Source organism: Micromesistius poutassou (genome assembly GCF_964030765.1).
Source record: "Micromesistius poutassou genome assembly, chromosome: 5".
NCBI lineage: Eukaryota > Metazoa > Chordata > Actinopteri > Gadiformes > Gadidae > Micromesistius > Micromesistius poutassou.
The window spans coordinates 2402842-2416807 of NC_140275.1; the positions used below are offsets into that span (position 1 = coordinate 2402842).

At 49.5% G+C, this 13966-nt stretch overlaps 1 protein-coding gene across 1 annotated transcript in view; it reads right to left on the reverse strand.

Moving 5' to 3' along the window:
- Positions 1-561: 561 nt before the first annotated feature.
- tncb (tenascin Cb) overlaps positions 562-13966 on the reverse strand; it is a 44961-nt gene continuing 31556 nt past the window's right edge. Inside the window, exons 11-23 of the mRNA XM_084467677.1 lie at positions 13633-13908; positions 9347-9616; positions 7352-7474; positions 6253-6396; positions 5568-5687; positions 4903-5046; positions 4571-4701; positions 3995-4127; positions 3330-3481; positions 2338-2434; positions 1761-1922; positions 1425-1588; positions 562-708 (exon numbers count right to left, since the gene is read on the reverse strand). Coding sequence (XP_084323803.1) covers positions 598-708; positions 1425-1588; positions 1761-1922; positions 2338-2434; positions 3330-3481; positions 3995-4127; positions 4571-4701; positions 4903-5046; positions 5568-5687; positions 6253-6396; positions 7352-7474; positions 9347-9616; positions 13633-13908 — 2027 coding nt within the window. The 3' untranslated portion in view covers positions 562-597. The remainder of the gene's footprint in view (positions 709-1424; positions 1589-1760; positions 1923-2337; positions 2435-3329; positions 3482-3994; positions 4128-4570; positions 4702-4902; positions 5047-5567; positions 5688-6252; positions 6397-7351; positions 7475-9346; positions 9617-13632; positions 13909-13966) is intronic.

Below are 13966 nucleotides of genomic sequence, written 5' to 3' on the forward strand. Positions count from 1 at the left end.
TGTGGTAGAGCGCGTCCAGGTCTGTCCAGGTCGGCTGAGGTGGAGCCCTTCCAGGTGTGTCCAGGTGAGTCCAGGTGTGTCCAGGTGGGCTGTGGTAGAGCGCTTCCAGGTCTGTCGAGGTGGGCTGAGGTGGAGCCCTTCCAGGTGTGTCCAGGTGTGTCCAGGTGGGCTGTGGTAGAGCGCTTCCAGGTCTGTCGAGGTGGGCTGAGGTGGAGCCCTTCCAGGTGTGTCCAGGTGTGTCCAGGTCTGTCCAGGTGGGCTGAGGTGGAGCCCTTCCAGGTGTGTCCAGGTGTGTCCAGGTGGGCTGTGGTAGAGCGCTTCCAGGTCTGTCGAGGTGGGCTGAGGTGGAGCCCTTCCAGGTGTGTCCAGGTGTGTCCAGGTCTGTCCAGGTGGGCTGAGGTGGAGCCCGGTCCAGGTGTGTCCAGGTGTGTCCAGGTGGCAGTGGCTTTGGTGGCTGCAGGTGGGTGTGTAAGGTTTACCTGGGGGGGCTGGAGACGGGGAGGGGGGGGGAGGGCGGGGGGAGTGGGGTCCAGAGTCCGGAGGGGAGTGTGTGATGGAGGGGTGGGGGATAGGGAGGTGGCGAGGGGGGGGAGGCGTTTACGATCGTTTCCTCCGCCCCTCCAGGTTGCGGAAGTTGGCCGGTCGGATCTTCATCTCGGCAAACTCGATGGAATGCTCGTGGCCCTTCCAGTGGAACCAGTTGACGCCCTGGGGAGAGGAACAGGACAGACTCATATCAGAACACACACGCTCCTCTAATGCTCTGGGCGCCTCTACACTGACAGATGTTAACAGTGAACACAACAGACACAAAGAAACAGGCCAAACAATGGAGGAGCAAAAGAAAGATCTGTCGCTCTGTCTCTATCTCTTGATTCTATATCGCAGCACTTAAAGTAGTCGTTTTGCTTATTTTTGGCAGCAGAATGATAAGATGATTCCGGCACTTTTTGACGGTTTTTCCTCAGCGTTGGATGCACTTACTGTAAGTCGCTTTGGACGAAAGCGCCTGCTTACTGAATGTAATGTTACGTAATGTAATATAGGAGGTCTCTATAGACCATTACTTTTCATTTCATTACTTTTCATTACATTACATTACATTTATTTAGCAGGAGGTCTGTAATATAGGAGGAGGTCTCTATAGAACATAGGTGGGTACTTATTTAATCAGAGTGTTTCTACACTGAAACACCCACTGACTGACCCCCAACAACACAGAGGAACCAGGCCAGACAAGGAGGAGGTCTCAGTCAACCAGAACAGATATTCTGAAAGAGAGTTTCACTCACTAGTAGCTGTGGCATTTCTACCAAATAACACTCAAATTAAAGCTCTGAACTTCATTTTCAAGACAGCGATTTAGCGGTGCACTCTATGTAGAAGGAGGGGTGATAGGTGACCTCTGAGGGGGCGTGGCCTACCTTGCTGTGGCTGTTGTCGCCATAGCGACCCATGAGGTTGACCCGGTGGCAGTTCTTGTACCAGAAGGCCCCCTTGTAGGACAGCGCGCAGTTGGTGACGGCAATGTCGTTGTCGTTGTCGTACGTGGAGAACGGACGGCCATGGTGGTAGATCATGGAGTCACCTGGGGACAGGAAGTAGATCGGGGTGGACAGGAAGTGGATCGGTGGACAGGAAGTGGAGGGAGGGGAGTAAAGAGTCATTACAGAGACACGGAACAGTTTCTGATCCATTTGAATGATTCTGAATACATTTTGTATTCACCCAACATGGACCTCTAGTAGCATGAGACCCACCTGCGGTGCCGCTGTAGCCGCCCACGTGGACCTTGTAGCGGGTCCTGGGCTCTGACACGGAGAACTTGTCGTACTGGGCGTACACTGACTCTCCCTTGTCCCGCAGGTCCACGCGCAGCTCGTACTGCCCCCCTGCCGTGATCTTGTGGAGGTTGGAGAGACCTGGGAGGGGGGGGAGGGGGGAGCAGGGCGTTACTAGAGCCACACAGGTTCGATTCCCGCACGTGGTCCTGTGTTACGTGTTGTCTGCTGTCTTCTCAGACCCCCTGTCTCTCCTCACTTCTCCTGACCATAAAGGCTTCTCGAAGCCATTCAGTTATATATAGGAACAAACAAAACAAACAAAAAAGTACCTTCTTATAGTGGGGTAAGAAACAGGAACACTGAATTATGTTTAAGACATTAATCAGTTTATACCTTCAACGCTAACAAATCAATGTAAAGATAAGCAATCAACATGACTAGGTTAGAACAAAAGGGAAAACGATAGTGTTGTTAATGATGGTGCAGTAACAACATTAAGTACAATTGAATTATCTGTGTTTAATTAATATATTGCCGCTTATGAGGAACCTACCAAGCCAGAACTCATCGTTCATGTCCCCGAAGCCGGCTGTGTAGTTCTTCCAGTTCCTGAAGAACTCCAGTTTCCCGCTCTGGCGTCTGATGAAAACCTTGGGATGGACAAACAGACGGCAGGATGGTTATAATCCCTCCAGATTATATAGACTTTCATTTACGAAAAGCTGAGAGGAAAGAGAGCAGAAGGACGGAGATCTCCGGAGGATGACCCCAGGACGAACCCATTGGGTCATCAAAAGTTCACCTTTGAAGATCAGGACATCAGGAATATACTGAAATATATGGGAATATACCGTAATATACAGAATATAGCAGCTATCTGGAGCTGCACGGCGAGACATTTCCTTTCATAAGTAGGATGTTGTTGGAAGGATGTCCTATGCACCCCTGGTCTCCCTGAAGATCTCTCTGCGACCTCATTCTAATAAACACTGAACCCGTTTTGTGTTCCTTCTCAAGGATTCCTCTCTCTGATGTGTCCAAGCCCTTTAGAGGGATTAGGGCTGTGTCTTCCCACCACACGTTGCCCTCACCCTCACCCCGTCTGCTTAAGGGGATCACAGCAGATGGCTGGCTCTAGAGATTTGAAGATACATACAAAACAAAAAAGATCAAAAAAGGTTTGGAAGGTCTCCTAATGGTCCTGTGTATATGGACAGACTGATGATTCACACCCACGAGCAAACTACTACTAAATCCTGAGTGTGGTGTGATGCGCATCCCTGAATTGGGCCTTGATATATCACATATACTGTACTGTACAGTATATAATATTATTAGGCATACATTGACAGGTTAAAGCGGTGTGTGTGTGTGAGTGTGTGTGTGTGTGTGTGTGTGTGTGTGTGTGTGTGTGTGGGGGGGGGGTGGGGGGGGGGGGTGCGGTGCAGAAACACACAAATGTTATAAGATGGAGTCCCAGGCGAAGGACGGGGGGTTGTGTAACGCAGGCCTGTGGACCCTTTGAGGCGGGGAGGAGTGACTTACGATCCAGCCGCCCCCGTCCGTGGTCATGTCGCAGTACACCTGGATGGGCTGGCTCTGGTCCCCCAGCAGGTAGAGCGTGTACAGCCCCGACGTCGTGTCCCCGTTCAGCAGCGCCTGGGAGCAGTCCTTAGGGTGGGTGTACAGCACGCCCGCTGTGGACACACACACACACACACACACACACACACACACACACACACACACACACACACACACACACACACACACACACACACACACACACACACACACACAGGGAGACACACACACAGGTAGACACACATACGTTATATCAGTATAACCATCCATCATTATACAGTGTACAGTATATTCTATACATTAATATACAGTTTGTATATTAGTATAACCGTTTATTCGTCTAACATTATAAAATAAATATTCTAAACATTATTCTATGTATCCTTCCTTCCATACAGTAAGTACAATGATGTTATAGCTATGGACACTAATTATACAGTATTTATGATGATGTTATAGTTATAGATACTGATTATGCAGTATGTATATGTATAATTATGTTATAGTTATAGATTATGTAGTAAGTATGATGTATAAAGTATGTCCAGGTCTACTGACTGGGGGTGAAGATTGTTTTATAGTTATAGATTATACAGTATGTCTAATGTATGTCCAGGTCTACTGACTGGTGGTGAAGATGGTGGAGATGATGCTGCTCCTCTTGGGCCCGGCGATGGCCTGCAGCCTGACGGAGTACTCTGTGGAGGCGCTGAGCGCGGCCATGTTGTAGGAGGTGGCAGTGGGACTCAGGACCACCTCCTGCAGGGGGCGACAGACACCGTTAGAACACCTCCTGGCCCAGACCCACCATCATAAGCTCTACAGGCCGGTGCTGATCATCACTAGGGAGTGTAGGAACACAGCCGCATCGGTTGAAATATACATACGTCTGTCTTTGTTTTATGTTTTTAAAAATAGCACTTAAGAATTGGGAATTAGACCCCTCGCACTTAACAGACTCCTCCCATGCCAACAAGCCCCACTCTTACTGTCTCCTCCCTCCCACCAGTCCAGGCTCCACCCACCCAGACAGACTCCTTCCAATCTAACAGACCCCTCCCATTACTATAACATACTTCTCCCACTCAACAGACTCCTCCCACTCTAAAAGCCCCTCCCTCTCCACTCAAGAAGACTACTCTCCCTCCGTGAACAGGCTCCTCCCACTCAAATAAGCCCCTCCCACTCCAGGCTCCACCCACCCGGATGGTGCCGTCGGTGGACTGGAAGCTGAGGATGTATCCGGTGATGTCAGCGCGAGGGGGCCTCCAGGTCAGCTGAGCGCTGTCCGTCAAGACGTTGGTGGCAGACAGGTCCGTGGGGGTGTCCACGTCTAGGAGCACACAGAGAAACATCAATATGTAGAAACACACACACAGACACTGATCCTCCACCCAGGGGGGAGCAGCTAACCCCAGGGGGTACATGAGCAGGGTCCAAGGGCTCCTTGTGAAGACTTTGAGGAAAATTACGATTCGGGTGATTTTATGAAATATTCTAAATGTCTGCGTATGCATGTGTGTGGGGGTCCTACCGGTGGTGAAGTCTGTGGAGGTGGCGGCGCTCTTGGCCGAGTCCCTCATGGCGTACACCTTCACCGTGTAGTGGGTGGCCGGCACCAGGGAGTTCATCTCAAACTCCACAATGTTGCCCGACACACGCTCCATCACTGACGCCGCTGTCACAAAACAAACGCACCCTCTCTGTCAGCCTCATGTCTCATCACACCAGGAACCTCTTGGTTTGGATAGAGGACAGCCATGCCATAGAGGAATCACTCACTTTGACTTTTATTTCATCATAGTTTACTATAGTTAGTTAGGGTAAGGTTAACTAAGTTATAGGCTTGTTATTATAGCTGTTATGGTTATTATTGTAGTATAGATATGGATAAAGATAGACAGTTGCTTATAAGTATACCTGTGCAATTTTGCTTTAATATGTTATTATTATGCAGGATGCATAAATATACATACATGGATTACAATACACAAATATATAAACACAGAAATACTTCATAACTACATTACATCATGTGACAGGGACAGTGACATATTGGATAATTTCACTCTTGGATAAAAAACACTCAAACACAAATACATATATACTGTATATATATATATATATCAAGGCTCCACCACCACTGTAGAAGATGTCTGCCAGCAGGGCCAGCTCCCAGAAGGCAGCTCTGTGACCTACCGGTGTCAGCGCTGTAGGTGATGATGTAACCGTCCACCGTAGCGATAGCCGGCTGCCACAGCAGCAGAGCTCCAGTATCTGAGATGTTGACCGCAGTCAGACCTCGCGGCTTGTCTAGAGCTACACACACACACACACACACACACACAGATGAGAAGATGAGTTACACTGTGTTTCCTTGGTGGATGTGGCTTATACCTGATAGTTGATATCCTAAAAAGTGCAACATTACATTGCCCTAATCCTGGCACTTGGAACAGAATAGCGGTGTGTGTGTGTGTGTGTAATAAGAGATTGAGTGTCCTCATATATAATGTATCTGTGAGTAATCCACATGTATATGTAATATGTAATGTGAATATAGTATATAATATATCATGTGAGTACGTAGTTAATTCATAATTATGAGTGTCCATATGAATATAGTATATGTTACATTACACAAGGACATATATACAGTATATATTGTATATAATGTATGTAACGTATATCTGTGAGTATATATATAATGTATAAAATGTAAATTATGTAAATAAGTTGTTTATATGTATACAATGTATCTATCTGTGGGTGTATATATATAATGTATATCATGTATATAATGTATATCATGTATATAATGTATATAATGTATATCATGTATATCATATGTATATCGTATGTAATGTATGTGTGAGTAGCGTACCGGTGGTGACGGTGTCCGAGCCAGGCTCGCTCTCCCTGGTGGCCTTGGAGGCGATGACGGCCACGTGGTAGAGGACCCCCGGGGTGAGGTTGGACAGCACCGTGGAGGACTCCCCTCCGTCCACTGTCACGCTCCGAGGACTCCCTGGGTGGTGGGGGGGGGGGGCACAGTCAACACCTCCTGCTGTGATCATTAACTACTACACACCGTGGACACACACTAACATTGTGTAACGGAGCGATGGGAATTCAGGCTTTTGCCTATGTACTGCTTTAAGACAGTTTTTATATACATATTGACTACTTTACTTATTAATGGTTGTTAATAGTTGTTAATTATATGAATGACATTGCTGTGTTATTATTCTTATATTCCATGGCAGTGCATTGCGATTGTGTGTAGATTGATTCCCTGATTCTTCATCCACTGGGCTGCTGTGATTTCATAATTTCATGATTTAGTCAATGTTTGGGGTATATATATGAACATGTCAGATCCAATAAGGTTCTTTGAACACTTATTTAACCAAAGAAATGGTAAGCTTTTCAGAGATGCTGATACCAAAAAACTAACTTGTACTAACTGTTGTACCAACAGTCATTCTGACGACCAGACACTAGGTGGCAGTAGCAGACCAGGGAAAATAGTGAGTCAACAGTGAAGGCAGTGAACAAGCTGCCAGTATTCTGAACCAACTTGGCTTTTTCCATTAATTTAATAGGAGAACGTTTGGTAAGATAGAAGTAACTGAGTTCAACATCGATTATTTGAGTTCAACATTATTAATACATTATTTGAAAGTGTGTTCTTCTTGATGTAACTGTTTATGCCATATCTCATCAAGTAGTTGATACATATCCAGCATCTCGCAAATCAAATTTTTAAAATTTATTATTTGACTGTTTAATGAATACTGAATGACATGTGAGTGTGTGCGTGTGTGTGTGTGTGCGCGTGTAAGTGTGAGATTCTGAATCAAAACACAGATGATGTAAAGCCACGTTTCCCAGGCCGTTCCTAAGAACCCCCCCCCCCCGCCCCCCCCCCCACCCCCTCCGTCCCCCCGTTCTACACCCAGCCATCCGTCCCCAGTGCTCACCTCCGTGCGCAGGCACATAGGTGACGCGGTAGCTGTCCACGCGCGCCCGCGGGACCATCCAGTGCACCATGGCCGACGTGTCTGTGACATCAGAGAAGCGGATCCCGGTGGGCATGCCCAGCTCTGCCACGCCAACCACAGAAGAAGAACGAGAGATCAGAGGAGAGAAGGTGGTTAGCGTTAGCTTAGCGTAGCATTGGAGCACGACGTGTGGCATGTTGTCGTCCGGCACCACATGTTGTGTCGTTTGAACTGTGTTTGTGGTGAGTCGTGTTTCCCGCTGTGGACGACAGCTTGAGGATTGTTAGTTGACAGAGAGAAGGTGTGTGTGTGTGGGGGAGATAGACTTATTCATTTTTTAACTGGTTTGGCAATGTTAAAGAGACAGACATTGAGAGTGGTAGACAGACAGACAGACAGACAGCGGGAGGTAGGCAGAGGGACAGACAGACAAAGAAGTAGATAGAGGCAGGCAGACAGACAGACAGACAGACAGACAAAAAAAAGTAGATAGAGGCCGACAGAAAGAGAAATAGAGAGGCAGACAGACAGACAGACAGACAGAGAGAGAAGTAGAGACAGACAGACAGACAGACCTAGAGGGAAGTAGATAGAAACAGACAGACAGACAGACAGACAGAGAGAGAGTGTCTGGGACAAAGGAGGTCTGCGAGGGCCAGTGCTTCAGGGGCCCCACCCATGGCACCAGGGGCCAGCCGCCAGCGGCCTGCAGCCAGGGTATCTTGCATGACAGACCCGGGAGATTAGCTTGCCCCCGTTTTCCACCACACACAAAAGTGAAACATGTGCCACACAGCCCGAGAGTAAAGCCTTACCCCCAGGGGTGAGGGAGGGAGGAGGGACACACAAAGACACAGACGCCCTTTCTGTTTGACACAGACAACTCCCCCTCCCCCCACCACCACCACCACCACCTAACACCACCATCGCTTCTCTTTTTAAGAGAGAAGTGCATGAGAGACACACATTCAGAAAGGGAAAGAGAGAAAGACCAACAGGTCTCGGACAACTGGACAGTGGACATGTCTGGCATAACGGCAAGTTAATGTGTTTATCTCCTGAGCTTCTCCTCTGATATCGGCCCCAGGTGGCAGCCCAACAGCAGGGTGTGTGTGTGTGTGTTTATCAAGGTCCACGATGAAGGGGCTGTTTGTTGATGAAGGTGAGGTTCATCTGGAGCAGACACACACACACAGACACACACAGACACAGCAAGAACGTGACAAGGCGCTCGCACACCAAGGTACACCCAGACAAACAAACAACAGCAGGTTTAGTGGCAGGCATGAGACAGCCCTCATCAAATATTCATGAGTTTGGCAGGAACCTCCATTAAAAGGGCTTAATACATTTCTTCTTTTCCTTTTCTTTAGTTTTTTCTCGCTGCTCTCCACGGTGGCAGCAATAAACGCTTTGGACAAATAACAACTCTGTTACGGGGTTAGTTCACACACAAAAAGAGGAATTCACCAAAGAGGAAAGAGACGGTGGCGCTCCGTATCGACTCGTGTTCCACACTGCTCACTGTAGCTCACGTGGCAGCTCAGATCGGACGCCACACAGACAGACACACAGACAGAGACGTGGTTGAGACGCCGGGGGGCGTAGAGTTAGTACGTACGGAGGCGGCCATGAGTCTTCCCGCTCATACCGGCGTGGGGCGGCGTCTATCCGAGACCGATCCTAGCTGCGGGGGCAGATAGGATTGGACGCCACACAGACAGACAGACAGACAGACAGACAGACAGACAGAGGCGAGGTTGAAACGCCTGGGGGCGTAGAGTCAGTATGTCCGGAGGCGGCCGTGAGTCCTTCCTGCTCAGACCGGGCGTGGGGGGCTTCCAGCCGTGGCCGACAGACAGACAGACAGACAGAGGCGAGGTTGAAGCGCCTGGGGGCGTAGAGTTAGTATGTCCGGAGGCGGCCGTGAGTCCTTCCCGCTCAGACTGGGCTTAGGCTCAGGCTTGGGCGTACCTGTCTGCGCCACGGCGGTGAGTGACTTGGAGCGGCGCCCGGACACCAGACCGAACAGCTCAATCTCGTACTCGGTGTCCTCTCTGAGGTTCGGGAACGCGGCACTCCGGTCCTCGCCGGCAAGGACGCGCTCCTGCGGGCCGCTCAGCCCCACGCCGCGCACCATGGCCACAAAGGTGTCAAAGGAGTCCTCCTCCGCCTCCCAGGTCAAGCTAAAGTGGTCTGGACCGACCTCCGTCACGCGGAGAGACTGGACCTCAGGCTCAGACTCTGATGGAGATGGGAGGGGGGAAGGTTTTTGTTTCTGTTTAGTTTGTCGTGAAGGTGAAGATGGAAGCATCTAGAGGAAGACTTTTGAGAGAACAAGTTCCGGGATGAAGATGATCCACGCAGACGTGTGAAGGAAGCGAGAAGGTGTGTGAGAGAGGCGTGTTAGTGTGATGAGAGGAGCCCAGAAACCCAGATGAACACGCTTGGGTTACATGGAGAGTGATGTGTGTTTCAGCAGGGTTAACCCCGTGGTAAGAGAACCGTTTTTCTACGGGGTAGAAAACACACAGTGTGCGACTCGCCCACGCTGGAACCTCCGTCTAGAAACATGACGGCAGAGTGCGGCAGGCTGCCATGGGGGAACGTTCAAGGGAATTCAGAAGCAGGATGGTTTTGCAATATAATTGCTTCTCCTGTCAACAGCAGCACCTAAATATAGCCGACGCAGATGTCTCACCGTGCGCGCCTGCGTGTGGACATGTGTGTGTGTGTGTGTGTATGCGGTACAGTAAAGGCTGGTGCTGGGAACCAACCAGTCAGAAACAGACGCTGCTAATGGCTATAGGAGCCAGCAGGATCCTTCCAGCTGCCGAGATGAAGCCGTTCCTCAGAGGAGACGTGTCTGACGTCCTCTCACGCCGGTGCTAATTAGCCAGAGAAACCTCTGGTATCAGCACACACATGGATACATATACACACACACATATATATATATATATATATATATGTGTATTTCTACATGTGGGCCGCGGTACTGCTCCACAGTAGCTGGTTGGAGCGTCTCTGCCGGGGCGGGGGCAGCAGCCTCAGTGAACCCAGAGCCGCTGCTCATTAAAACCCATCACCCAGCACTGAGGTCTCCCAGGTCCCGGACACCCTCTGAACCCGCCCGCCTCCTTTCAGATGATCTGGGCGAGGAAGCTCGCATTTGTGGGGAGAAGAAGAAGGAGTGATGGAAATGAGAAGCAGGGGCAGACAAATCCCACGAGCTGCCAATCTTCATTAGCCGCCGGGGATGGATGGATGGGTGGGGGGGTGGTGGTGGTGGTGTGTGTGTGTGTGTGTGTGTGTGTGTGTGGGGGGGGGGGTATAGCTGGCGTCGCTGCGGAGAGGAGGGGAGGGGGCTAGTCCATCACGGGGGTTAACATGTGCTAGCTGGCTACTAGGTTCTTCTCCACCCAGCTCCCGTTCTGTTCCTCAGACCTGCAGAGCTGCAGAGCGCCATCTCCCTCTCCCTCACAAAGAGGAGTCTGTTACGAGAGGAGCTACGAGGCGCCGGCTAACCTGCTGAAATGGAGAGGCAGCGGGGACCCCCGGTACCCCGGGTCCGGCCCTGCCAGGGATAATAATACACAGGAGCCGTGTGTGTTACCGTTAACTTAACCCCCTCAGCCTCAGCCAATCTTGGTCTGGCCTCCCTCCATTAATGGGCTCCAGTCATGTTTTCATTTTTTTTTTGTTAACAACGTCTTATTGTTAAAACGAGTTCATACATTTTTCATCACCACTGCCAGCGGATTTGGTTTCACGGTAATGTCTTCCATTCAGTTCGACGGTTCGCAAAAAACAATCAAATTAGCCGGTGCCCATATGGGGGTGTTTAATGGTCTGGTTAATGCTAATATAAGAAATGCTAAGATGTTTTTCCACCAGCTATTAGCATGCGGACAATGGGTCAGCTTGAGCGTATGCCATATTCCGCCGGGCCTGGACGGCCCCTGGCACGGCGGGCATGGAGCCCAGGGGCGGACCCAGCGCCTGGGAATGAAGTCTGGGGTCAAGGAGTAGGCTGGGGCACCCCGGCAGAAAGGAGCCCCCACACACAGGGACACCAGCCCCAGGGCTTGTTGTCTTCTATTTCCCTTCTGTCAAGCCTCCTATCTTTGTGTTTCCTTCTCCTTCTCCTTTTCTGACAATCCTCCCATTGTGTTTCCTTCTCTTTCTTCTCCATCCTTTGTTTCCTTCTCTTTCTTTTGAGTCGATGCCTCCATCTCTCTTTCTTTCTCTTTTTTATGTCAAAGCTTCTATTGTTCCCTTACTTTCTCCACTTTCCTTCTTTTTTACTTCTTGTTCTTTTCTGTCAATGCCTCTCTTTCTGTCTCTCTTTTAGTCAATGCTTTTCCATCTCTCTTTTCTGTCAATGCCTCTCTTTCTGTCTCTCTTTTAGTCAATGCCTCTCCATCTCTCTTTTCTGTCAATGCCTCTTTCTGTCTCTTTTCTCTCTATGCCTATCCATGTATTTCTGTCTATCTTTTCTGTCAATGCCTCTCTAAGTCTTTCTGTCTCTCTTTTCTGTCAATGCCTCCATCTCTCTCTACCTCTCTTTTCTGCCAATGCCTCCATCTCTTTTTGTCTCTATTTTCTGCCAAGGCCTCTATCTCTTCCTGTCTCTTTTTCTTTCATAGCCTCTATATCTTTCTGACTATTTTCTCTCAATGCCTCTCCATCTCTTTCTGACTCTCTTTTCTGTCAAGACCTCTATCTCTTTCTGTCTCTCTTTTCTCTCAATCTCTTTCTGTCCATTTTCTCTCAATGCCTCTCCATTTCTTCCTGGCTCTCTATTCTCTCAATCTCTTTCTGTCCATTTTCTCTCAATGCCTCTCCATCTCTTTCTGTCTCTCTTTTCTGTCAATGCCTCTCTATCTCTTTGTCTCTTTTCTGTCAATGCATCTATATCTCTTTCTGTCTCTCTTTTCTCTGAAAGCCTCTATCTCTTTCTGTCTCTCTTTTCTCTCAATGCCTCTCTATCTCTTCCTGTCGCTCCGTTCTGAAAATCCTTCTATCTTCCACTGATCTTTGGATCAATCAAACAGCTGAGCTGATACAAAGAACACATGAGTAATGTATGGACAGGTCCGTAACTCTCTTCTTAGTGGCTTTGCGTCCACAGAGAATACCCATGATGTATTTACAGTGTACTTGACAACACCAATAAAAACCTTCTGATAGCACAGCCATGCCCAGGTATCAGGTGTCCCTTGGATGCCCGGTTGCCAGTATATACTCCTGCTGTGCACTTCATATCAGCTCCTAAATGTGCTCTAATTACGGTGATTTGTGCGGTTGGCAGGTTATTTACAACACCTGGATCCAACACACACACACACACACACACACACACACACACACACACACACACACACACACACACACACACACACACAGACACACAGACACACACACACACACCAGGTGTGGTTTAACACTGGATTCCAGCGGGCAGATTGACAGCGCCTTTGGATCAGCAGCAGCTTTAGAGCAGGGAAACATGAAGTCTGCAGGTGTTGTTGTGGGCAGTTAGATCCCTTCTCTATCCAGGGTTGGCAGAGAGGGATATGTACCCGGGAGGAGGTGTCGGTTGGAGGGGTGGGGTGGGGGTCTTTGTTTGCAGCAGCTTAAGGGAGAACAGAGTGTTGTGTGGAGGATCGTGTTGAGCAGCGGAGTAGTAACTGGTGTACAGGAAGCAGAAGCTCTGGTTGTAAAAGGTCTGCGCTGAGCGGGCGAGTTGATACGGACTCACACAATGGGAGGTGAGATGTGTCGGCTGAGAGCCGGTGCTGTGTTGTGTTTACATGAATAGGTTCCATGCCCCGGTCTCTTAACAACCAACCGATGCCTTGAGTCTGGGTTTTAGAGGGATTACGTCTTGGACAGAGGCACTTTCTGACCGTTGTGTCGCTTCAATGGAAGACAAATGAATGAGGCTGCTGGGTAATTGCTGAGGAATAACCACCAATAGATAATCCACTTTTAGATTTCAATAAATTACCATTTGCAGCTTTTCGTAAACTCCCTTTGAATCGGGAGTTTATGAAGATGAAAGTTAGTAGTAATAGCTCCTTAGTGAGAAAGAACAAAATGAGTAAGAAGAAAAAGTGTTCAGGCTCCACGCCGAGAGAGAGACAGTTGAGAGGAAGTTCAGATCGAGACGGAGATTGAGATGTTGGGCAGAGGAGCGGTCGGGTCACAGAGAACAAGACGTAGACCCCGCCTTGTCCCTCCGTCACCGCTGGTACCTGTGATGGTGTCGCCGTGGACGGGCTCCATCAGGGCGCCGCGCCACATGCCGTAGACGTTGGCTCTGTACCAGGTGACGGGCGACAGCCCCGTGACCGCCAGGCTGCGGTCATCGCTGCCAACCGTGTAGTTGCGCCACTCGGTGCCCGTCTCAGCGTCCGTTACCTCCACCAGGAAGCCCTCGAAGGCGCCGTCGTCGGCGCGCCAGGACAGCGTGAAGCCGTCCCATGTGACCTCGCTCACCGTGACCTCCGTCACCACAGGCTTCTCCTCCTCTGATGGGGGGGGAGCGGCGGCAAAACACACAGCACGCACGCCACGTTACAGTGTGTG